Genomic DNA, 24,851 nt, shown 5'->3' with positions numbered 1-24,851 from the left:
GAGTAGTAGTGAAATTGAGAGATTGGAGAGGCTCTGGATTTTGTGAGCACTTAAGGGGTTCCCTTCCCCTATTTCCATTTCCTTGATTGCAAATGAAAGCTCCTTTGGATTCCAGTAAGATTGTTGATCCAGAGTTATTTCAATTAGATATGTTTATAATATCACATTGAAAGCTTTATATATAAGTAATATAAAATGTCTAGAATAAATAGCTCATGTACCTACCGTCCACTGGTTGGGATCCTTGCTTTCCTGGCAAGAGGTCCCATGTTCAAATCAAATCTCCCTCTCCACTCCATGACTCGAGGAGTCACTGTGAATCATTTCAAGTTGACCAAATCCAAGGCAAATATGGTGAGCTGAAAGCCGACCCTTGTACAAACTGAGTTTACAAGGCAACTCAGCCCAAAATGTAGCCAAGTCGAGTTCATTCAGCCAACTTCCGAGCCAAGTCATTGAGTTATAGAACTATGACTCCTTTAGTTTGCCACCCACTAGTTGCTTACTTCCCATGGTCACCTTCAGAGATGGGATCACATTTTCCATCAAAATCCAACCTTACCTTCATCTAAAGCTTCTAATTAGGGGGTGTTTGGATAGGAAGAATCCAAAAAATCAGATATTGAAAAACCACTAGAAATCTGACAACATGGAAACAGTGGACGTGTTGAAAGCTCAGTGGTCACTGTACGTTGTTTGTTTTGCATGGTTGATTTATGGTAAAAGGTGAGAAGCATCTCTCATTATAGTGGAAATGCCTACAGATTACCATTTTCAAAGAATTCAATTTACTCATTCTCTGAGAAAAAGTGTAAAAAATGACAGTCAATTTCCACAACCAGTTTTTACAACACAAACAACAAAAAAACACCATATCCATGGAACCAATTTCATTTCCAACCTTTCCAGCTTCCCAAAACAGCCAGGAGCACTTTAGCAAACCTCATTCTCAATCCCCATAAGGCTACAATCTATATCAATTTGGCCTCTCCACACCCCAAGAGAAACCCATTCTTAGACCTACAAATCAGCTTCTCCATAGCAACTACTATTGTAAGTGAACCAGTGTTCACATTCAAGCTTCTTATAAACTGTACCAAACAATGGATTATACTAATGGTTACGATACCAACTAAGGTGAAGCTATTCATCAAAATATTTTGATTCCTCTCAAGTGCTAATTAAACATTAGTGTATGTTAAATTGTTAATAGGGATGATCGAGTCCAAAGACATGATATTCTTAGTTCCTACATAGCTAAGAGGTCAACTGGGGCTAGTGTTGAGATAGGCACGGAAGAACCTCAAGACCAATGTATGAAGAACCCTAAGATGCTTAGCTTCCAAGTGCATTGGCAAGGAAGTTCTACGTTCACATTTCACACGCATGATCTCAAGTAACATTTAACCAAACCAACCATGCCTTCGTGTGCGCCTATTACAAGCCTCTTGTGATGAGTTTACAACATGCTAAATATTGTAATCCCCTTGCAACTAACTAGCAAGGAAGCCGGGTCCCTACTCATGGCATAGTGGTAGACTCACAAGAGTTTCAACACAAGGTCATGGGTTTGAGTACCCACTGTGGTGTGTGTGGGTGTGAGGGTGCGTGTTAAAATAAATAAATAAATAAATAAACCTAGCAAGGATGCCATCACCTGCAAATGGATGAACAGAACTAAACTCAAAAGACACTCTTAACAAGCATACACAATAAATTGTTGCAAAAGCATTTAATTGAAATTATGGGTGGGAATTTTTTTTCCCGAATCATTGAGAATACAACATCCAAGTGACCTCAACATGTTGATGATGATTGAGAATACAACCAGCCACAGCAACATTACCTAAATCGTAACAATCCTACATTTTCCTATCCGAATCATGCGATTTAGATAATGGAGTTCATCTGCAATCCGTACTAACTGACCCAAAATTATGGTTCTATAATCTTAATGTTGATTAAGTTGTAATGTAAACATATTTTTAGTACATATCTTTTTTTTTAGTTGATTTATGCAATAGCATGCCTATAATATTATATAGTGAATGCAGGATCTATAATAATCACATTCATCATTACATGTAAGATATAATATCAATTAAAACTAGATTGCATATACTCATTATTTGCACCGGAGAGCCCCACATTATCCTACCCTCAGCGTAGCATGTATTGGAGGAGCAGCGCTGCATGCTAAAGATTCTGTACCTCGTATTAGAGCGACCCACAATCCAGGTAACCTTGATCCACAGTCCACACCCTTTCAGTGTACCAGTCAACTGTAGCTCTCTTTTACAGAGATTATCATAATAGCTTCTTGATCGTGACTTGTATTAAGTGTTTCTGTGAAGTGTCCATTTGGAGCATTGATCCTTCTCTTGCCAATCATCACATATATACACACTTTGGCCGCAAATATCCACCTCGCACTTGGAAAATACTGACGAGTTTCTGTGCCAAGCTTCCTCAGGCTCAGGGAATCACCATTTCTCTAACATTCTTGACTGCCCAACATTCTGTCTCATCCTCATTTCAGCTACGCTAATCCTATGGACATGTTCCCTAACTGCCTAACACTATATCCCACAAAGCATGGCTGGTCTTATAGCCATCTTATAAAATTTTCCTTTCGGTTTGAGTGGTATGCATAAAACTCCAGAGGCACATCTCCATTTCTTCCAACCCGCTTGAATTCTATGGGCAACATCCTTCTCAATCTCTCTACTCATGAATTATTGACTGAAGACACTGAAAGTGGTCTGATGCAGGACAATTAACCACTTGCTCTAAAAGCTCGAACTGTTAGAGCATAGTGAATCAATCCCTTTATCTCATAGCCCAGGCCCCACATCTCATGAGTTAGGACCTCGGCCAAACCCCCCTCGTGGGCCCCAAATTACATGGGTACCACCTCACACAGGCCGCCCACCCCGAGTGTGCCCCTGCATCCCACAGGCTACCCCACTTGAGCCCGGTGTGAAAATGCTTCTGCATTAATTACCCCCGGTGAGGAGTCTCAAACACGAGATCTCCCGCTCTGATACCAATTTGATGCAGGACAATTAACCACTTGCTCTAAAAGCTCGAACTGTTAGAGCATGACGAATCAATCCCTTTATCTCATAGCCCAGGCCCCACATCTCATGGGTTACGACCTCAGCTGAACCCCCTCCGTGGGCCCCAAATTACATGAGTACCGCCTCACACGAGCCGCCCACCCGAGTGTACCCCTGCATCCCACAGGCTACCCCACTTGAGCCTGGTGTAAAAATGCCTTTGCATTATAGTTATTTTGGAAAACTTCTTGGCCAACAATCTTTACTAATTCCTCATTCCCATTGCTACCAAAATTGCCCTCCATATACTCTGTTTTACTCTAACTAATTTTAAATCCTTTAGATTCTAAAGCACCTCTCCATTACTTTGGCTTTGTGTTTATCCCACCCTCCCCCCCGTGCGTCTTATAAATCAAAACAAACATGTCACTTGCAAACAACATACGCCATGGAATCTCATCCTGCAAATGCCCCGTTAACTCATCCATAACCAATGCAACTTTGGAATAATTACACCAAATCTAAAATATCAAAATCAACTCAAAAATCATTTTAAAACCCCTTTTAAAAAATTTCAGTTTGATTGGCAAGATCAATCCAAGAACTTGGCAACGTGGCCAACTTCTTGTTGTAATCATTAGAGATGAATGGAAAGCAGGCCACTTTTCAGTGATCAGATCAGAAGAACTGAGGAGAAGACAGAGATGATAATATGTGATGATTAGGAATTTTGCAAGGATGGAAGGGATGTTCATGTAGTCGTAGTATGAATGTGTAAAACTACTATAACGCCACCTCGACTGCAGAGAAGCTAAAAGAAATACAAATAATCACTTTATTGTTTTTGGTTTCAAAGCAAAATATTTTCAAGTAACCTCAAAATCTAAAACCATAACATCATGATTTTCTTCCTTTATCGATAAGATCATGATTTTTTTTTTATCTCTAGCCTAAAAGAAATAGCTCTTCTACAAGGTATAAAATAATGCCAGCAACCGGCATAAAGGCCCGCCACTAAACTGTTATGTTACGAGCCGTAACGGCTGTTACAACCCTTACAACAGTCTTTTTTTTTTCAAAAAATCTGAAAACATAAAAATGAAAGTTTTGCAAAGAATGAGAGGATTCAAATATGTGTGTGTGTGTGTGTGTGTGTGTGTGTGTGTGTGTGTATCTTCATTCTTTATTATTATTATTATTATTATTATTATTATTTTGTATTTAACATGCTTATGATGGTGTAATGGGCCATTCTTTGGTAAGAATGTTGTCTCAGGCTGTTTGGTGATTTTATTAACATGAGAGGCTAAGACTAACTTAAAGGTTCCTATATTTAATATTTTAAATATTCAATATAAATAAGATTATAGGAGCACTAATCTAATGATGAGCCAGTTATATATTTATATTTATATAACCATTTCACCATAGACAACCATAGTATAGCTGTATAGGTTCTTAAGATGTTAATGCATGAAGTAAAAATGAACTCTCAAGTAATAAAGTGATGTCAAAAGACAAACATAAATACAAAAACATTACTCACCAATCATGTCACCAACAGAAAGAAAACCGTGTTGCTTGTGGCTGCTCAACCTCAACATCGTTGTCATCTCGGTTGTGAAACGAGTGGCAAACATCCATAATAACCAGAGGAAAAAAAACCATGTCAATAAAAGCCAAGGATGATTGATCACGATCATCACCGCCACTAAGTATCTGTTGTGCCAAACTCGAATAAGAATAGCTACTAGTGCCAGAGGTAAACCCATAGTCATGGCCATAGTTGTAATAGTACTGCTAAGTCTGCAACTACGCCTACGGCGAATTACTTGGATCTGGATCTGAATATCAATATCCCCTATACCCAGCTCCATGTGGAACATATCCAAAACTAGTGTAATAAGAAATTACCTCAGAGCCTCCTTAAACTGTTCATAGTCATATTCATATCCATAAGCCGTGTGATGTCCCCCGGTTGGCCCATCTCCTCTAGTCCCACTGATGCTGAGCTCCCCATGATGCTCCTTCCCTGGTTGGTAGTATTGTGAGGCACTACACCCATAAATTCAGTATCCTTTGCTCCCTCAATGCCCATCAGCCTCAACTGTGCAAACAGTTGTACCCCGGTGTACTAAGCAACACTAGAAGTAGGACCTAGTGCATCATCATCATTTGTTTCAATTCTGTTGTTACTTTTTTCTTGTGTCAAATCATCAATAACCCTCTCCAAAACAGTTGTACAACTCTCTTGATCACTTGCACACCTAGACATTGTTATCCTCTCCTACTTGTTTCTCCATTTGTTCCAACCAAAGTAGAAGTTGATCACCTTCATCATAGATGTAGTCTAAGTTTATTAGACAAAACTCGCCTTCTTAAATCTGATTTGCCAGAACTTTGCATTCCACAATCTCAATTTCATCTTGTAATGCATGCATACAAGTCAATTCAATGTCTTAACCTACAACCTATTCCTTTGCTTTGAATGAATTAGTACAAAATAGCTCCAATTCTTCTCACAACTAAAAGAAGTTGTCTGGCTCAAAAACTTTTATTGTTAGGGCCTGTTTGTTTTTTCAAAGCCAGTATAAATACACTGGAAATAGGTAATTATTACTGTTTACCGTGTTTGAAAATTCATAGGTATTTGTGCCATTGAAACTAGTTCAAAAGAGATAATTTTAATTTTTGAATCGTACGATAATGTATATGATATATCTGTTCCGTCCATCTATTTTACTACAATATTTTGAAGCAAGAGACAAAAAATGAAGCAGATACAACACTCAGGTGGCCCACACCAAAAGAAACAGTGGCCCCACAAAGTTTTTAACGGTAAGTATTCAATACCCTTTTTCGTATGGTGCGGTCCACTTGAGTTTTGGATATACCTCATTTTTTTGCTCATACTATAAATTCAAATGGCATAATGGATGAACGGTGTGGATAAGCGAAATGCATCACAGTGGGACCCATATATATTTTGAAACATTTTCGGTTTCCGTGTCAAAAAAATAATTAGTCAAATCAGGAATGTTGTAAATACACGGGGAAATAATTATTACTATTTTACCTGGTATTTACCAGTGTACTGGAAAATCAAACAGGCCCTTATTGTTTTGAGAGACTCACGCTTTCTCCAAAATGAAGCCATCAATTAGCTATATAGGGAAAAAAAAAACTTATATTATGTACATAATAGTAATACTATCAAATGCACCTTCACATCACTAATAAAACAATATCTACAATCATATAATAGTAATAAAGCATTAATTTCTTACCTAGAATGTCTAAAGAATTGCCATTTTTGCAAGTGAATCTGAGGGTGAAGTCCATATATTTCCAGTTGTGGACAATTACGCCAAAACATTCATATGTTTTAAGCACCAAAATAACAAATATGTACGCAATGAATGAGTAATGACCAATATTTAAAGAGTTGAACCCACTTCATTCAACATTGTTATTTGCATATCTAAATCAGGCTATAATTTCTTTATAACATTTATCAACTCAACAAGAATCTCTTCATTATCAACGAATGATGCAACATACAAGAATCTCATATTTAAACAAATACTGCATTACAATAATGAAAACAATAAACAAATTTAATGTTTACATCATAAAAATAATTTTGTAATAACTAATAAATGCATAATGAACATGCATGAGACATTACTAGAGCACTTGATCGATACCGTGCATCATTCTATATTATTACCTACCACAAGAAGGTTTTGGTGAAACTAATTCGTCAAACATTTCTCAATCATCTTCAAGTAATCTTTGTAGTTCTCACAAATCACAATCATAACGAATAGCCAACTTCACTTTATTTATGGTTTCATAGAGGAAGTCCGTAGTAGGTATCTAGACATATTCTACGAGATGGAAGACTCACATCAATGGTTCAATGCCTTAAGATGTTTCAGACCTCCTTCCAATATTATTATTTTTTATGGTCACCACAACCTCAACTAGCATCTTGATATCTCGTCTATGCTTTGTGTTGAACCACTCCCGAAAAACAAACATCTCACTCAATTCTCCCCCTATGCTTGTAAAAACTCTCAAGGGCAATAAATTTTAAAACAAATCAAGTCAACCCAGACCTAAATAACTCTTATCTATGAGACCAAAATTATAAATTGTATATTTCGTTTCCTCAGATGCATCAATGGCAGTATAGAACACCATTCCCGAGTAGCAATTCACCGTATATGTTTATCATGCTCCATCTAGTTGGGTCAGTCCAACCATCGGACATAATAGTACATCCTCTACTCTACCATATAAAAAATTGCCACATACGCCTTTAAATCTTTGTACTCGGTCTCTAGCTTGTTAGATGAGCTGGTAGAGACAGTGTAGTGTGTATGGGTGATCCAGGGTTCAATCCCAAGTAATGTTACCTTTAAAACGAAATTTTTTTTAAAAAAATCTCTATACTCGGCATCTATCAACTTCTCCCTAATCTCATGAGTTGTGGGTGTACAAACTCCTACGCCAACTTCTGTTGGTGTATCTATTATCACTTGCCAATAGGGAGAGTCTGTTGCATTTAGAGTTATGTTGCCATGGATGAATAGCTTAATTCTTGCCCTACCAAGCTTCTCAACGGTAGCTTCTTTTTTTTTCCATATTTGTTTCGACCCCTCGCTTTGTCATCTCTTTTCTTAAAAAAATGGGATCACATGAAGGTCTCTCTACCTCCACATCAACATCATCCAAGTCCCTGGCACGAGCTCCACGTCCTTTAGTAACTTAAGAAGCACATAAAGTTTGTCTTTGGCTAAAGGCAAATAATCGTACATACCATGACTTCCACCCCCACGCTTTCAACCCACTAACACTCCAACTACCTCCCCACGTCACAAATTGATCTCTTCCTCCAAGCATCTACTGATATTCTTCATCTTCACGAGTGCATTGGCTTTATCTCGTCCCATTGATGTCTATCCATAACCATTCCACACCAATTCCCTCAAGAGAGTTGAGGAAGAAATGAAAAAATAAATTCGGATGAATAGTGTCTGGTCGATTTAGGACCACTCGAATGCCATCAAAACAGTCCAAAATTCACAAAATCTATAAAACTTATCTGACTAACGCATAACCCTAACCATTTGACACCATTTCCCAAGAGATTTGAGGAAAAATTAAAATAAACTCAGATGAACAAGGTTGAGTCAATTTGGGACCAATCGAGTGCCCCTAAAATGTGTTGAAATTCATGCAATTGATGGGATTCATCCCATTAATGCATATCTCTGAGCATTTGACATCATCCCCCCCAAGAAATTTAAGGAAAAGGTTAAAAAAATAAATTCGACACTTCATTCCAAAGATGACCTGAAATTACAAAAATACCAAGAAATTAAAAACAAAAGATGAAAAACACTTATTTAGTGCATGTATGGATATAAACTCTACGCATGTATTTGAACAATCTATGCTCCACATTTTACAAAAAAATTAAAAAATTAAAAAAAAAATCAAAATGTTGAAACTTTTATAAAAACCAGCAAAAATATAAATAAAAATTTGAAAAATCATACAAATATGACTGAATCAAACACAAATCTAGCAAGATTTTGTCGATTTAGTAATATAATGTTGAATCAATATATTTCCATCCAGAAAGAAAATTTTTTTAAAAAGAAGAAGAAGAAGAAGAAATTTTACCTATTTTTCATTTTCCACAAGTTCAGCCTTTTATCTTTGATTCTTCAAAAACGGCTTAAATCTTGTGTTTTAATCTTTAAGAATTGCACAAATCTAATTTAAAAATGGGTTAAAAATAGTCCCAATCCCAAAAAGCAAAATTTTCAAAAAGTATAGGAAATCGACCCTGCCTTGGAAGCTTATATGCGTGAAAGGCCCTAGGTTGTCATGTTGGACCGTTATGCTTTGTTTTTGTTTTTTGTTTCCCTAAAATGGGCTGTTACGACCCCTTAATACGTAATCACTGAGACTGTTACCATTACATAACAGCCATTACAAAACCCTTTTTTAATACCTTATCCTTCGATCAATTAATAAGTTAATTTTAGGTGCACACATAAGTACACCTATAAATTACATATCCGGGACCTCTTACAAAGTCTACTTCATGTTTCTGAATGAACAAGCTAAGTAGCATCATATAAAAAATCAAACATTTTCAAAACATGGCACATTTGCACGATCTATAGAACCATGCCTACACATATACATACCTGCAAAGACTAGGAAAAATAGGATTAAGAATAAGGTTATTGGAAACAACCTAGGAGTAGTCCCAGATGCAGATAAAATGATGAAGAGCTGGTTCCCATGGTCCAGCCATGTGCTAGCAAACTGAAGAAGGCCCCAATAACGGAATAGTGATTATGGTTGAATGGGCTTGAAAAGAGGATGATGGAGTTGGATAGAGGACATGTGAAGCATCATAAGATCCTTTCAATTTACCAAAGATATGGCATTACATAGGAACTTTTGGTGAAATGGATAAGCCCAAACATCAACTATCATAATGATGACAATGATGATGATGATGATGATGATGAACTTTTTAAGTAACAAATTATTCCTCCAAGAAGCAGAATCAAAGCTTAATCTAGTCCTAAACTAATGCATGTTTACACATGTATTCACATATACAAGCAAGCAAATGCATGCATATGCTTGTTTTCTACTGCTGCCCCTTTTCAAAAATCAAATAACAGAAGATTGTCATACCAAGCAATTAGACTTTGAAAGTTCACCTCTGTTCTGCAATAGAATAGAATGAGACTGCCACTAAATTGAAGCTTTTGGATCACACTCAATTATGGAAGCCACATATTAGTCTGTATTGAATGTATACCCAAAGACTTGATGACCTATGGTCTAACTGAAATTATGGCCCTTGATAGAGTGGAATGGTGGAAAAGGATTAATGCAGCTGACACCAGTAAGTTGGGAAAGGCTTAAATGATGATGATGATTGACTGTATATCCAAAATGAAAAGTACCATGCACCCTTAAACAGTTTCAGATGATGGAAAGAATGATAGTGATAACTAGCAAAGATCACCACAAGCTCACTAAAAAAAATGAAAGGACAAAGATGATATCTAAAGTTAAAGAGCATGGCATTTATGAATTCTTAGTAAGACTAGCAAATTAATCAAAATGAGGCTAACAAGAATTCCCCAATTCACCAAGTGTTGAACATTATCAGAACCTTATGCTCCCAATGGGATTGGCAATGAGATGTGAAGTATGAAGAAAGAGAATACCATCAAAACATTACGCGGAGCAAACAACAGTAATGTTATGCAGGAGGTAAACAACAGTAATGTAAATTCTGTAACATGTGGAAAACAGATCATTACAAGATAAGAACGAATTAAAAAGTAAATTTCCAACATACTAGTAGCATGGACAAACAGTCAACCCAGAGAACATTGTATTTATTAGCATCGCCATACAAGGATCTTAGCAAGCCCTTTCCGAAGCAGGGTCAGCTCTTATAGTGGACATGGAAAGTACTAATTATATGCAATGCGAGGAAAAACCTGTCGCCACATTTGCACCCTCCTCTCTATACAATTCTGGTGACACTATTTGTCACATAACATTTACCCTTGTCCTCCTACTCCCAGTTAAAGACTGTATCGAGCAAATACAGTTATACAGTTAAAGACTGTGTTGACTGTTGTCCACCAATCAGCACCATAGATAATACTCTGGCATCCAGAAGAACACTAAAACAGCAACACTTCCAGATGCCAGTAGACTATGTGCAATGTCCCCCACAAATGATGAGGTTGGCTTAGTGTTATAGAAGACCAGAAACTGAAAATTGATGACTTTTCAGGAAATTGCAGCCAGTCAGTTGTTTAAAGTGAAGCACATCAGCTACGGATAATAAAATGCTGCCTCCTTCATTGTGCTTCCAGAAACTCCTCGTTTATGTTCCATAGTAGTCATTTAGACTCTCAACCAAATAACCGTACGGTACATTTACTTCATACCCAATATTTTCATTTACAGGAGCCATCTGGTTTGGAGCAGGATAAACATTCCCAGCGCTGTCCTTTGGATTAGCTTTTGCTCTACCCTTAACAGACCTCTTGTTATCTGCGGGAAACTCAGCAGACAGCCTCCCCATCTGTTGCTGTAGATCCACAAGGGAATCACTGCTTACTTTTCCTTTGGGGCTCTTCTTTGCATCAACAAGCTTGAGTTCAAGCCTATATAAAGCGCAAGCATCACAATTATTGATTTCATACTCATAGAGATGCCATTCAAAATTGTTCAATGGCTGTGGGTCCATGTAGTAAGACCTCTTCAGCCCTCCAAATTCTTTCATCACTTGCTTCCTTGATTCATGCCAACCACGCCCACTGTAATCAGGCAATGATCTTTGCTTTCTGTTCCCACTCTCAAAGGCTCTTCGTGGCTTATCAAAGAAGAGCCATTCCCTAATAGTCTCACCCTCAAGAACGGAAAGATTGAAGAGCTCTGCAATATTAGAAGAGAAGCCTCTAGTCAGACAAGCCTGTGTATGGGATTGCATCCAATCATACCATGTCTGTCAGAAGTAAAAGCATAGCAAGGAGCAAAGACATTCACCAACTACGAGCAACAGAAAACAAACAGGAAGACAAGAACACATACCAGGAGCATTCCACGGAGACTTTGTAGTTGCAGCTCCCTCACATTCTGGAATACCCACATCTTTTCCTTGCGTCTTTGCAGTGAGAGCAGCAAAGAGAGGACCATCTTTCAGATCAATGCCCCCAGGTCGAAGGACCGGAGTCATACCAGGTGGACCTTCATTCATTGCTAGAGTAGCATGAAAACTACTGCAATAGTCTTGACACCAGTCTGCTCCTTGTGCAGGCCTGGGACAGTCCCAGAGTGCACATTTTGGCCCTAGGAAAGCAGAGGGCGAAGGGCATATTCTTGGTGGGAAGGTGGAAATATTAGGAATAGCATCCTCTCCGCATTGCCCAGTACCATAGCAACCAATAAAAATGTTATGCGGAAAGTCTTGATGCAGATCAAATTGATGATACTCCAACTGAGTATTCATGACAGTGTGGTGCAACCCCGCAGAAGGGGTGCCTTTGCAATGATCAACTTCTTGAAAGCCACATGCTTGTGGTGCCTGATTCACAAAATATTCCTGCAAGGATGCCTAATTCATAACTGGTAAGTATAAATCAACTTTCTATCTAGGTAGAATTGCTGACAAAGTAAACAACGAATATTTATATGGGATACCAATGATACTAAAATTACAAATTTCATAGATTTTCGGCTTTTGATATGAAGTACATTAAATGCTTTTCATTCTGGAAATGAATAGTGAGGATAAAGTGCACAACCATCAGCTGTTCAAAACCTACTCAGTTGTAGGCAAAGATGCCAATGGTGTCTGACCACATCAGTGTCACAGCAACTGACTCTTGACTTGCCAAAGTATGCAAATTCATCGAGGCATGATAAAATGTCATAATTTGAGCTCATAATGCATGAATACATGCAAAGAGAATAAATAAATGCAACAGACAACAATAACTTCTTGGCCAAACCCTTCAGTGTCATGATTCTACTTATGCATGCAGCCCACAGTTGTCAGCGAGGGAGCTATTCGTGTGTTTCGATGTGCTCCACATCGTTGGTAATAACGTAGTTATCAAATCAGCAAATGGCAAAAGAAAAAGGATAAAATAAAAATTAAAAAAAAGGTAAGGGAAATGTTCATGTTTAATTCAGTCTTGATTGTCAAAATTATGGTAAAATAAATCATTTAAAAAGAAAAAAAAAAAGGAAATTCCAAAGATTTGGTGAATAAGAAATACGGGTTTAATACAATTTCAACTCAAAATAACAGAGTGAAAAAAAAAAAAAAAAAAAAACGGCTATTTATGTGCATATATGTGTGTGTATGTTATATATAATTATAAATAAAATTAAATTAAAAAACTTTAATAAAAATAATTAGAATGTCTATGTGCATGAGCAATAATGTATATAGATTGTCGAATGGTGTTCCTTTGCCTCTCAAATCCTTCCTTTCCAAGTAATATCATATAAATTAATTCATCTCCATTAAAAACTTCTATCAATGCATGGCAACCAACAATCTCTATTTTTTAGATTGCAACCTAAAAAACTTTTTTATGAATAAATTGTGTTTTACTGAAAAAAAAAAAGTGTTTAATTTTGTTTGCCCTAGAAGAAAAAAGGAGAGTTTTTTTGCTTATCTTTTGAAATATATAGAGTTTCAACATTTGATAAATTATACGCATCTTTTTTTAAAAAAATACAGAGTTTAAAACGGAGTTCTGCGAACAAGGCAGAACAGCATCTTGGCAAGCCGGATAATCATCCGTGTCATTAAGCATTTGGGTAGTGGTGGAAAACAAACTGTGATAGATTTTATTTTTCTTATTTTTCTTCCCAAAAGGAAAGAAACAATATTAGTTGGGAGTAAGTTGATATAAGTTGAAGGCTCTAAAGGGCGGAAGGCCCAAAAGGATGTGCATGGAGGCAATAAGAAAAGGCTATGGTCTAACTGAAGTAAGAGCCCTTGATAGTGAGGAATGACAGAACAAGGTTCATGTATGGGATAAGCAAGGTGTGTTGTTACGGCCATTACGTAATAATGACAATGGTGGCAACAGTTATGGGCTATGGAAAAAAAAGACCTGTAATGGCCCCGTAATTGTCCGTTGTCCAGGCCAATACATAAAACAAAACAAAAAGTGCCATAACAGCTGGTATGCCCTATATCGTAATGGTAACGGTGGTGGCCTTTACAGCCACTGTTACAGTTACAGAATACCTTGGGGATAAGGCTTAGATGATGATGATTTTTCTTGCCCAAAAAATAGTAGCAGATGCACTGTATATTAATTTGAGCAGAAATTCATCCCACCTACGTGGCTGAGCGAGGGACCCAAACTGCCCTTGGGAATATGAACATGCATTAAATGTGGAGAGACATCATTAGCATGGGAGATCAAGATAAGCAGTGGGGAAGAGCTCTTACAGATGGCTTCAAACTGTCGATCAAATGTGGTGAATCCATTCTCTTTTGGGAGAATGAATGGTTGGGAGATCGCCCATTAGCCGTCAAGTTCACCAGGACATACAGGTTGTTGAGAGAAAGATATATCTAGCTGAAAGGGTGCTTGCAGCATAACGGCGACAACCTATTATGGAACATCATCCTTGAAAGAAATTTGAAAGAGCATGATGTGCCATAAAGGCCGTTACGAGGCCGTAATAGCTATTACATAAAGGTAAACGTTACATGTTATGGGGTCATAATGGTCGTAACAGTCATTATGGAAAAATAGCCTGTAACCATCGTTAATGGCTTATTACGCCCCTTGTAAAGGTTGTAACAGCCCCGTAACAGTCTGTTACAGGGCAAATGCAGGTTTTTTGGATTTATTTTTTTTTTCAATGTTATGAGACAGATACATGTTTTTTTGGGTTTTTTTCAATTATAAAAAAATTAATAATAAATAATTTTTAAAAGAAAGACACCATAACGGCTGATGGCCGTTATGACCCGTGTCGTAAAGGTAACGGCAGTGGCTGTTATGGCCACCATTACTATTGCAACATATCTTGGGTGGAGGAGTTTCATTCGCTTCTATGTTAAATGAAGTTCGGCTATCTCCTTCGGAAACAGACAAGAGAATCTGGAAATGGGATTCTAGTAAATTCTCACCATAGTTCTTGTTTACACAGTTGTCTAATGATCGTAAATCTGCTTTTGCTAAGCCTCTCAAGAAAGCTCAGCACCCCCAGAGTGGCAGAATTTATGTTGGATGGGATTAGAGAGAATATTAACAGTGGACAAGCTCCAACATCATGGAATGGCCCTTCCTAACAAGTGCATAATGTGCAGGAATAGCGAGGATAACAGCCCTGACCTGCTTTTACACTGCCCATTTGCATTGAAGGTTGGAATTTTTTCTTAGATGAGTTCAACACTCCCCATCCCAGCAGCTTCGCCTTGGAGGAGCAGTTTATTGGGTAGAGCTACAGCCCTTTTAATGGGAAAAGAAACATTCTTTGGAAATGGTGCCCTTCATGATCAGTTGGGAGATTTGGAAAGAAAAGAACAACAAGATTTTTAAGGACATTTAGATTCCCATTTCAGAGCTGATTGATAAAGTTATAGGGTTGATCTTCGAGTGGTCCTTGTTATCTCCTAAGTTAGGCGGGATGTCACCTTCTGACATTTGTAATGATTGGTCTGGTCACGGTGAAGGATCAGGTTAGTGGCCAAGTTTAACACTTCATTTAAAATGAGATTATTAGCCTCAATCCATGTTTTTTGTTTCCTCTTTTACAGTATTTCTGGATATATTGTTTCCTTTTTAATAATTCAATCTCAGTTACCTTTCAAAAAAACATAGGAACGTGCATTAGAGTGCACTATTGTGTGAAGTCTGATTTGGTTCTCTGGCAGAGTGCCAATTAGTTACTTTCTTCGTGAACCCGAGACCTCAATGTTGAAACATGCCCTGTCTACCACTGAGCTATGAGCTTGAATCCACTAGATATGATATCAAATTTGTTATTCCATCGGGATCCATAGGCGCAAATGATGGGACACACCTAAACTCAGTTGTGGGCCCACACAATACATGAGTGCATTCATAGTTTTCAGCAACTGGAGCCACTATGAGTAACTAATCTGGTAATCTAATGACGTACCGTTTCTTTTCCTCCTTAGTCAATACTCCCATAATGCATATTCATTGCAAAACAAAAAATACTCAGAGCTACAAGATGGCATAGGAAGAACTGTGGATTAGTTAAAGAAGGATGTGCTTCTGAAATTTGCATTAGATGGAGTCTCCAATGGATTTTCGTTTCATCCATGCTTTTCCTTTTTATATTCTTCTGAATTCGACTTCACTTGGCTCAAAATCAAACTCCAATTCCGGAACAATCAAAGCAACATAAAGTACAAAAGAAAAAGAAAATCCACAATGATGATCAGAACCCCGAAAGAACTCACATCTTGAAAGGCAGCGTTATCTCCTCCAACTTGAACACCATGCACATCAGGCTCAGGCTTCGGGCCTGCTGGTGCTGCTAACGCACTTGTCGCATCGTCTTCCTCCTCACATAGCTGCAACAGACGCCGGATATCTGAAGACAGATTCGACGAACCCAGACTATTCCCCTGCAGAATTATTATTATTATTTTTTTAAAGGATTAAAACATCCTAAAAATCCAAAAACAAAATTACCGAAATTAAACTAAAAATTCAGTGAAACACGAGGATTTCGATTCTGTCTTACGTGCAGGGACGAAGCGGGAGAGGCCTCGTTGAGTTCGGCCCTCCACTCACGCAGCATCTGGTGGACCTGCTCCTCCAGCACGGCGACATCGCTCACACGGCTCTCCTTCCGTGCGAACTGCAGATCCGTGAACATGCCCTGCAGATCGTCGACGCGGTTCTTGGCCTTGTCTTTGAAGAGCTGGTGGGACGCCGATTTGCAGCCCATCTTCGATCCCTTCCCCATCCGATCCGAGATTCGCTTCAAAAGTACTAGAAGAAGAAGACAGTATCAGAGAAATCAGCCCTGATTTCTCTCAGACCAACGGAAAAACCCTAGACGCTGATCGTTTGGGAACGAGTTACCTGGAGACCGACGGTGGAGATTGGAGGAATTGAAAGGGAGGAGATTGGGAAGGAGAGAGAGAGTTCGGGGTTTTAATTTCTAGTCTCTAAGATGATATCTTCTTCTCCCCCCATTGAAAGAACCCAGAAAGGCACGACGCGGCAAAAGCGAAAAGGAATAATACCGAGGTTTCTCCGATGCCCTTTATCTTTCATGAAATTACGTTTATGCCACTGAGAGTTTGTAATGACGATTTTGCCATCGGCACTGCCGCAATTATACGAGCGCTGTATAAGAGGAGTCGGGTACGGGTTTAGAATTCTATACGGTGCCATTACGGAGTTTGGTGGATCGTACTAACGCATGATTTGAGTGCACGTGGATGATCCGTGCATCAATCCCACTGTACGAATGGTGGAAACCGATGGGTTACCGAAGCATGTACGTTGACGATGTTGACTGAGGAGATTTTTTATTTCCGTTTAAATGTGTTGATCGGATGGTTAGGCTTGAGTAATCATTATAGGTTTTCAGGGCATGGTCAGTCCGAGACAAGAGCAACCAATTGGATGGTCCACATTGGAAGCGGATTGGCTGGTGTACCACACACCACCCACCGGCTAGTGAGGGTACCTGTCATGCGAAGAAGAACGCTGATACTCCTCGACTTCCATGTGGTGCGAACAGGGGTGTACACCTAACGGAGCTAGCTCGGTTGGCCCGCTCCACTCGACTCAAAGAAGCTTGAATTGGCTCAACTCCAACTTAAGTTCTAACCAAGGCGAGCTGATTTTTGGAGCTCGAAAACGAGTTCGAGCTTGCCCCAGCTCGACTCGACTCGGATCGAATCTAGCTTGACTCGATTTGACTCGGCTCAACTGGATGCAAAGGTATATATACCTTTTTTAAAAAAAAAAAAAAAAAAAACCCTACTACTCTAACTCATTTCCTTGACTGCACGACAGACAACCCTAAATCCTAACCCATTTCTTTTGTTAATCGGCGCCCCTAAATCTTAACCCATTTCTTTTGTTGCTCGGCGCCCCTAATATCTACTTCTCCTCCTTTTCCTCCCTCTCTCTCTCTCTCTCTCTCTCTAATCTCTCCCTCCCTCTCTCTAATCTCTCCCTCCTCTTCGACTCGCCCTGTTCGGCACACTCTCAAGTCTCACATCGCCTTGCTCGGATGCTTAAATCGTTCGTTCCTTGTCCGGCATGCTCAATTTGCCCTATCCCTGTCTAGTATCCGGCATGCTCAGCTCGCCTTATTCTTGTCTGGCATGCTCTCACCTCGTCGTCCGGCATGCTCAAATCGTTCATTCCTTGTCTGACATGCTCAATTCACATACTTAGCTCATCGGTAAGCTACAACTCCTTAGAAAAATGATACATTAGCGCACGTTCAACTCAAACTCGACTTGAAAGTTCGAAACTGGTTCAAACTCGGCTTGAACTGATCTGATTGCTAACCGAGCCAAGTCGAGCCGAGCTGGAGATGCTAGCTCAGTCAACGAGCCGAGCCGAGTTTAAGCTGGGTGTGCCTAGTGATTAAGTCGAGCCGAGCTGAGGCCAGCTCGACTCGATTCAACTCGATGTGCACCCTACAAACGGTTTAAAGCAAATTAAAGTTACGTTAGGCTCACAATGATGCATTTGGTTCAATCATTCTAAATCATGGGCCAAAAAATGAATAATATCCAAAGCTCAAGTAAGCCGCATCTAAATAGCAGTCGAGACAATGATACTCACCCTTCAAACTTTTATAATGCTTACGGTAACTTTTATCTTCAATGGTAGATGTTTGCTATTTTGCATGTGGTCAACTTGATCTTTAGATTTATGCCTTTTTTTCTCAAACCTTAATACTAACTTGCAAAATGGAAGGACGGTTTGGATGCAACACGTGTACACGGAACTTGGGGGCGTCAATACACAAGTTAGATCATGGTCCAGTACACCAGCACTTTATGTGGTATATCCACGCTGTCCGTCCGTTATGCCGGCTCATTTTTAGGTGAACCGCGGAGCGGATTTACTGCCAAAGCATTTTCGCTGGAAGTGGGGCCACGGTGAGTAAATCAAACCCGTACATCCGTTTCGTGATATCATTTTTGACATAAAGCTAAAAATAAGCCGAATCCAATATTCAAGTGGGCTGAAAATGTGAGCATTTAACTTCCACCATTAAAATATTTGTGGGGCAAAAGAAGTTTTGAATCATGTTAATATTTATGTTTTCAATTCATCCCAATATCAATGACGTTACGAACTGTATGTACGGCCTGTAAACATCACCGTCAACTTAGATAGGTTTAACCGTACGAATTTCCTTACCTACATTTTTCCTTTAGTGCGGCCCACTTGAGTCTTGGATCCCGATCACTTTTAGTCTCACGTCGTACAATGGTCTCAAAAAACGGATAAATGGGTGGATTTCTCGCAAATATCACGGTGAGTCCCACGTAGGTTTGCGCAGAAAGTTATTGGATTTCCCAAGAAATCCACGTCCGGTGAACCCGGGAGCGGATTAAATGGGACGCAGCTTCGGTGGATTCCTCGCTAGAACCCCCGTGATGGCTCACAGTGATATATGTTCCTTAAATCCACATCGTCCAACCATTTAGACTGCTCATTTTAAGGAATAGTCTTAAAAATAAAGTGATTCAAATCTTAGGCGGACCACACCATAGGAAACATTTTTTATTGAATCCCTACCATTGAAAATTTGATGAACTCTACTTCATTTCGATCCAAAGCTTTTGTGTCCATGAGAAGTTTTTTAATTCTCAAAAACCATTGTTTCTGTATTCTAGTTTATCTATGATTTAGATTTTTGGATCATGCCCTGAAATAAGCTTTCGATGCGGATGAATGGTGTAGATATAGGCATATACAATACAGTGGGCCCATAGTCAGGGGTCCACGCCCCTAGGTGGATACACCAGTCGGTGAGATTCCGTCCACTGACGTGGTTTTGTGTCCATGAGAAGTTTTTTAATTCTCAATAACCATTGTTTCTGTATTCTAGTTTATCTATGATTTAGATTTTTGGATCATGCCCTGAAATAAGCCTTCCTTGTGGATGAATGGTGTAGATATAGTCATATACAATACAGTGGGCCCATAGTCAGGGGTCCACGCCCCTAGGTAGATACACCAGTCGGTGAGATTCCGTCCACTGACGTGGGTGGCACCCCTCACCCTGGGATCACAGTGATGTATGTCCCTTAAATCCACGCTGTCCTACTGTTTGAAAGCTAATTTTAGGACATGATCCTAAAAATTAAACTGACACAAATCTCAGGTGGACCACACCACAGGAAACAGTCATGATTGAATCTTCATTGTTAAAATCTTCATGGACCTCGTAGGAATGTTTATTTGCCATTCAACCTGTTGGTAAGGTCACCAACACATGGAAGAAGAGACCACACAAATATCATCTTGATCCAAAGCTTTTATAACCATAAAAAGTTTTTAATGGCCCATCAACACTGCTTCCTGTACTATAGTCCACCTTGGATTAGTAAATGCTTCATTTTTCTGGATCGTTTTTTAAAATAAGCTTTCAATACCAATGGACTGCGGTTGTTCCCGTAGTCAAAGGTCTCCCCCACCTCTGTAGATCCAGGCTCTCACCTAATCCACTCCCGGTGAACCCCACTCACTTTGGTGTTTCCCAGCTTCCCTGGGTAGACCGCATGTTCAGTACAAGAGTGCATTAGGGAGAGGAGACCGAGGGCGTGCTATATTGCCGCACTCATCTGTGCTGGTATTCGACGGACTGGAATCCTCTGGCATACAACTGCTTTTCTTTATTCTTCGTTTTTTTTTCATCCTTGTCTTTTAGGTGATGTTTAAAACACTACATCTGTGAACCTAAAATCCACTCGCTGTATCGTGTTCTGTCCTCAATTCGAGGTACCGCGGCTAAAAAATAGCCCCACACCAAACAGGACAATGGGGATAGAATGCTAAACATAGCTTTTTGTGTAGGTAGTCATTCATCGAGCCTGTAAATCAGGTGTAACTGGCAAGGGTAAAGATAAACTACAAAAACATCTCAATACAAAACTCAAGCCGACCACACCAAGTGTAATTAGCGGTTTTGGGAGCAAATTTACATTCTTTTCATTGGTGTCAGTCGTGTGAGTTCTTAATCTGGCTTTACAATTGTATGTACGGTCCAAATAATGGTTCTCATCTTACGGATGGAATGGATTTTACACATATAACATGGTAGATCCCATAGAGTAGGTGTTTTACACTAAGTGAAACAGGTCTTGTCCACTATTCCGGTTGGTATTTTGGACGTGATTTGTTACCCATGTTTGGGGGCGGTGGAGAGTGCTTTTTAACTTTGCGGTGGAGCCCACAAAACTTTGGATTAGAAAATATTCAGTTTTGCTCGATTTTCGAAGTGAATTTCACCTCTTTTTAAAATAACACAAAATTTTTTTATCATGCGTTTACCATAGTTTGCTTGGATTTACACAACTAATCAGACCCTAATGTGAGGCTCACCTCCCCTCATCATCTCAGGTGCATTTTATAGGTGAAAAGAGTGCTAATGGTGTAGATTGGTTGGGAAAGTGGGTGAGTGATGGATCATTGTACCCATCTTCGTAATAAATGGGCTTGAATATGAGTCTCAACACATTTGGTTGGCCAGCTCCGTAAGGTAGGATGAAGTGGATAGGATTGTAAAAGTTGCAATAAATGCATGTGTAACTTATTATTCTTGATTAGGTGCATCTTATTTTTTTAATACCATGTTTCCATTGGATACATTTCAAATTGCATTTGAATTGAACCGAGGTGAAGCAAAAGTTCAACATATGTAGGATAGGTTTATTTTCCAAAGCCTATAAAGTTAATACAAACATGTCATTCCATATTTCAAAGTGGGATTAGCAATGCAATCCCATTTAATACAACTTACGGCCTGTTTGGCCGGACCGATCCCACGGTATTGGGTGGGATGAGATTCAAAAAACATCATCATTACTCATGGCAGGGACTGTTCCTGTTGCTATGGGATAAGCTTAATTCTCTTTTTTGTTTATAATACGGTGGTACATTGAAAGGATGTACCCCACCATCATTTGAAACTATTGACAATAACACTCGTGTTATATATAAACCGTTCATTTGTTTTGTAACCTCATTTTATGGCATGGGCCTAAAAATGAGGCAGATCCAAAACTTATGTGGCCCCAAAGAAGTTTTCAACGGTAAGTATTCAATCCCCATTACTTTCTATGGCGGGGTCCACTTGAGCTTTAGATCTACCTGATTTTTTTGTCCATGCTCTGAAATGATCTCGAAAAATGGGTGGATAGTGTGGATATAGCCCACACATCATGGTGGGACCTACACAACTTACTAACATTGAGTAATATTAGCACGGGACCCAAAACGATTCTATCCAGCCTACTTCCAAGCTTTTCCACTCTTTCCAAACATGGAGTGGAATTGGCACTGGACCGGATGCAATTCCATCCGACCTAAGCCCATCTAATCCAGCCGGCCAAACAGGCCCTTAATACCATTGGCCAAACAGGCCCTAATGCTATGAATTTATGCCTAATTTGGACTTGGGATCCTATCGAATATGTATGCTTGCTATCAAAACCCTATTGAATATGTAGAGGTCTATATACGTCAAAGAAAATCCAATGCTTCAAAACATAGAGAGAATATTTGTAAAGAATAAAAGGGAATTTGAAATGTGATCATATTGAAGGGTATGAAAAAAAAAAAAATGTTATCATCATCATCTAAGCCTCACCTAACTAGGATTGGCAACATGAATACTTTTCCACCCTTCCACTCTTTCAATGGGGAAAATTGTTACCATGTCTTATAAATAATTTCAATTAATAAATCAAAGAAAAAAGTCTACAAACAACATGCCTATGATTGGTGCATAATGTTATGTTTGGATACTTATTTTAATTGTCATGTTCAACGTGATCTGCTAAATGATCATATCATTGGTACATTTATTTAAAAATGCACATCATTGCTTTGACACTTAAGATTGTCAAATGCATTTATTCATCTTAGTTTCCTACTAAATCAGATTTCATATCTTCTCCAATAGTATAGGTTAAAAAATAAAATAAAAAACAAAAAAAATAATAATAGTAATAAAAAAACAAGTAAAGATATTTGGTGAGGTGCCGTGATTTTTGAGAGTATCTTTTTTAGTTATTTCTTCCATTTTCTGAATTGTTCTTTACCTCTTTTTTTTTTTCCAATAAAAGAACCATGAGTGCTTGGAAAAATAAAACTAAAAATGTAACTTACCAAATCCAAAATAACAAAAATGGATATAGAAAATCAACAAACACAAGTAAAAACAATGAAAGATATATATATATATAAACCTTCAGTGGTCCCTCACGTCTGGTTTGTAGGTGCTCGAACTCTCTTGTATAAGATGATACCTTACTGAACTTAAAATTTATAATTTCTTCTGTAGAAAAGAAAAGAAATAGTGTTCCATGTCCTGAGTTAGCACAGTATGGGCCTATGGTTGAGTACGAGTGGTAATGGCTAGGGCTGGCTTGGTGGGTTCAGGTCCTGATACTAGTCAGGTTTGAGCTTAAAGTGATGGTCTATGAGTTGGTCTTGAGACTAGGTTCTAAGGTTTGTCATGGACAGTCCAAGCTAGGTTTTGCAAGATATTCCTTTGGGGCGACTAAGCTTAACTTGTTGCCACATATATGTTACACAAAGCGCCTAGGAATTAACAAACACTAGGCTCCATGAGTTGGTCATTGACCAAAATATGATGGGCATGTTTGGCGCGTGGGGTTCATTTGGATTATGTGGAGTAGGTAATGATTATGTATGATTATTTTAATGGTACTTTTACAACTATAGATTAGAAAATTTCAGAGCATGTTCGTAAGACTTCTATGAAGTGAGCCTCATGTGTGCAATGCTTTGGATGATATGGTTGTTAGATATTTAGATTGAGTATATTGGTGGACCCCACGATAATTGTGATCAACGTAGATACATAATTAGAGGTGGACATCAAGTCAAGTCAGACCATATTAGGTCTAGCTTGGCTCGATCCGATTTTTGCAAGTACCCGACTTGAAATTGATCTGATTTGGGCCCAAGTCCAGTAGGGACTGACTCGATTAGAACCGATTTCTTGATGGCTTGACCCGAACCGAGTCCGAACTGAGTCGAATCAAGTTGGATATGATTCAAACTAAGTCTTTTGTTTAATTTTTTATTTTTTGAAAAAATAAAAAAATAAAAAAATATGGAAATTTTTTAAATTTTTTTTTTTTTTTTTAAAAAGAAGAAATTAAGGGTAACTTTCCTAAGTTAATAAATAACTAAATTTTCATATTTAAAATATATTTAAGAGAAATAAAATCGATTAAATAATGAATTAAATAACAAGTGCCTTAATCTTGATCTTTCAACTTCCAAGAGAGAGAGAGAGAGAGAGAGAGAGAGAGCACTTGGAAATTGAAATTATCAAGTAGGATCACCAGTGAGCCAAGGCAGGACCCACCATCATGTACAGTAGCTAATCCGTGTCCATCCCAATCCAGGGCGGGCCACGATCGAGGTCTCGAGCCAGGGCGAGCCACAATCGAGGTCCCGAGCCAGGGCGAGCCACCAGCGTCCTGCATGGTTGCACCCGAAGTCCCAAGCCAGGGTAGGAGCTCAAAAATACACAGAAAAAAATATAAATGGAACTTACCTAATGAATGAACGAGGATGACCGGTGAAGATAGGGTATTGAGTTGCTGAGTGACCTAGATTTCAATCAAGTTTGGTGCGACACCGGCTTGGGTAGGGTTAAGATTCGAGTAGATGAAGGATAAAGGTTAAAAAAAATAAATTGACTTTATACTACCCAATTTCGGTCCAAATCAGGTTTCGGATCGGATCAGATTTCGAATCGAGTTGATACGTGACCCGAACTCGACTCGGTTGGGCATCAAATCCGAGTGGGTCTACTCGATCCGACCCGACCCTGGCTTTCGGTTCAGGTCGAGTTGGATCTAATTGGTTCAGTCGAGTCGGATCCGACGAGTCAGGTCAGATCCTGCCCACCTCTATACATAATATAATGGTGCACTTGGACTGTTATGTACCAGTAGTACTTTAGTTAAAC

At 38.9% G+C, this 24,851-nt stretch overlaps 1 protein-coding gene across 3 annotated transcripts; it reads right to left on the bottom strand.

The window, feature by feature from the left end:
• Positions 1-10,472: 10,472 nt before the first annotated feature.
• On the bottom strand, positions 10,473-16,867 carry LOC131245301 (transcription factor VOZ1). Of its 3 annotated transcripts, XM_058244649.1 has the most exons (5): positions 16,721-16,867; positions 16,377-16,627; positions 16,090-16,257; positions 11,715-12,237; positions 10,473-11,558 (listed from the first exon to the last, which is right to left on the bottom strand). In XM_058244649.1, exons 2-5 carry the CDS (start codon positions 16,599-16,601, stop codon positions 11,005-11,007), a joined length of 1,470 nt encoding a protein of 489 aa, XP_058100632.1. In that variant the 5' UTR covers positions 16,602-16,627; positions 16,721-16,867; the 3' UTR covers positions 10,473-11,004. The 3 variants fall into 3 exon arrangements, with proteins under 3 accessions (XP_058100632.1, XP_058100631.1, XP_058100633.1); XM_058244648.1 differs by having other exon boundaries at positions 16,377-16,864; XM_058244650.1 differs by having other exon boundaries at positions 11,715-12,225; positions 16,377-16,864.
• Between the last annotated feature and the right edge of the window lie 7,984 nt (positions 16,868-24,851).

This window comes from Magnolia sinica, chromosome 5 (genome assembly GCF_029962835.1).
Source record: "Magnolia sinica isolate HGM2019 chromosome 5, MsV1, whole genome shotgun sequence".
Classification (NCBI taxonomy): domain Eukaryota; kingdom Viridiplantae; phylum Streptophyta; class Magnoliopsida; order Magnoliales; family Magnoliaceae; genus Magnolia; species Magnolia sinica.
This window is presented reverse-complemented; position numbering and strand designations above follow the sequence as displayed.

Bases quoted from the DNA above. Each gene is read 5' to 3' on its own strand.
- LOC131245301 (XM_058244649.1), bottom strand. From the start codon at position 16,601: ATGGGGAAGGGATCGAAGATGGGCTGCAAATCGGCGTCCCACCAGCTC. The intron at 16,258-16,376 runs GTAAGACAGAAT...ATAATTCTGCAG, and splicing joins CTCCCGCTTCGTCCCTGCAC to GGGAATAGTCTGGGTTCGTC. The intron at 12,238-16,089 runs GTGAGTTCTTTC...GTTATGAATTAG, and splicing joins ATAACGCTGCCTTTCAAGAT to GCATCCTTGCAGGAATATTT.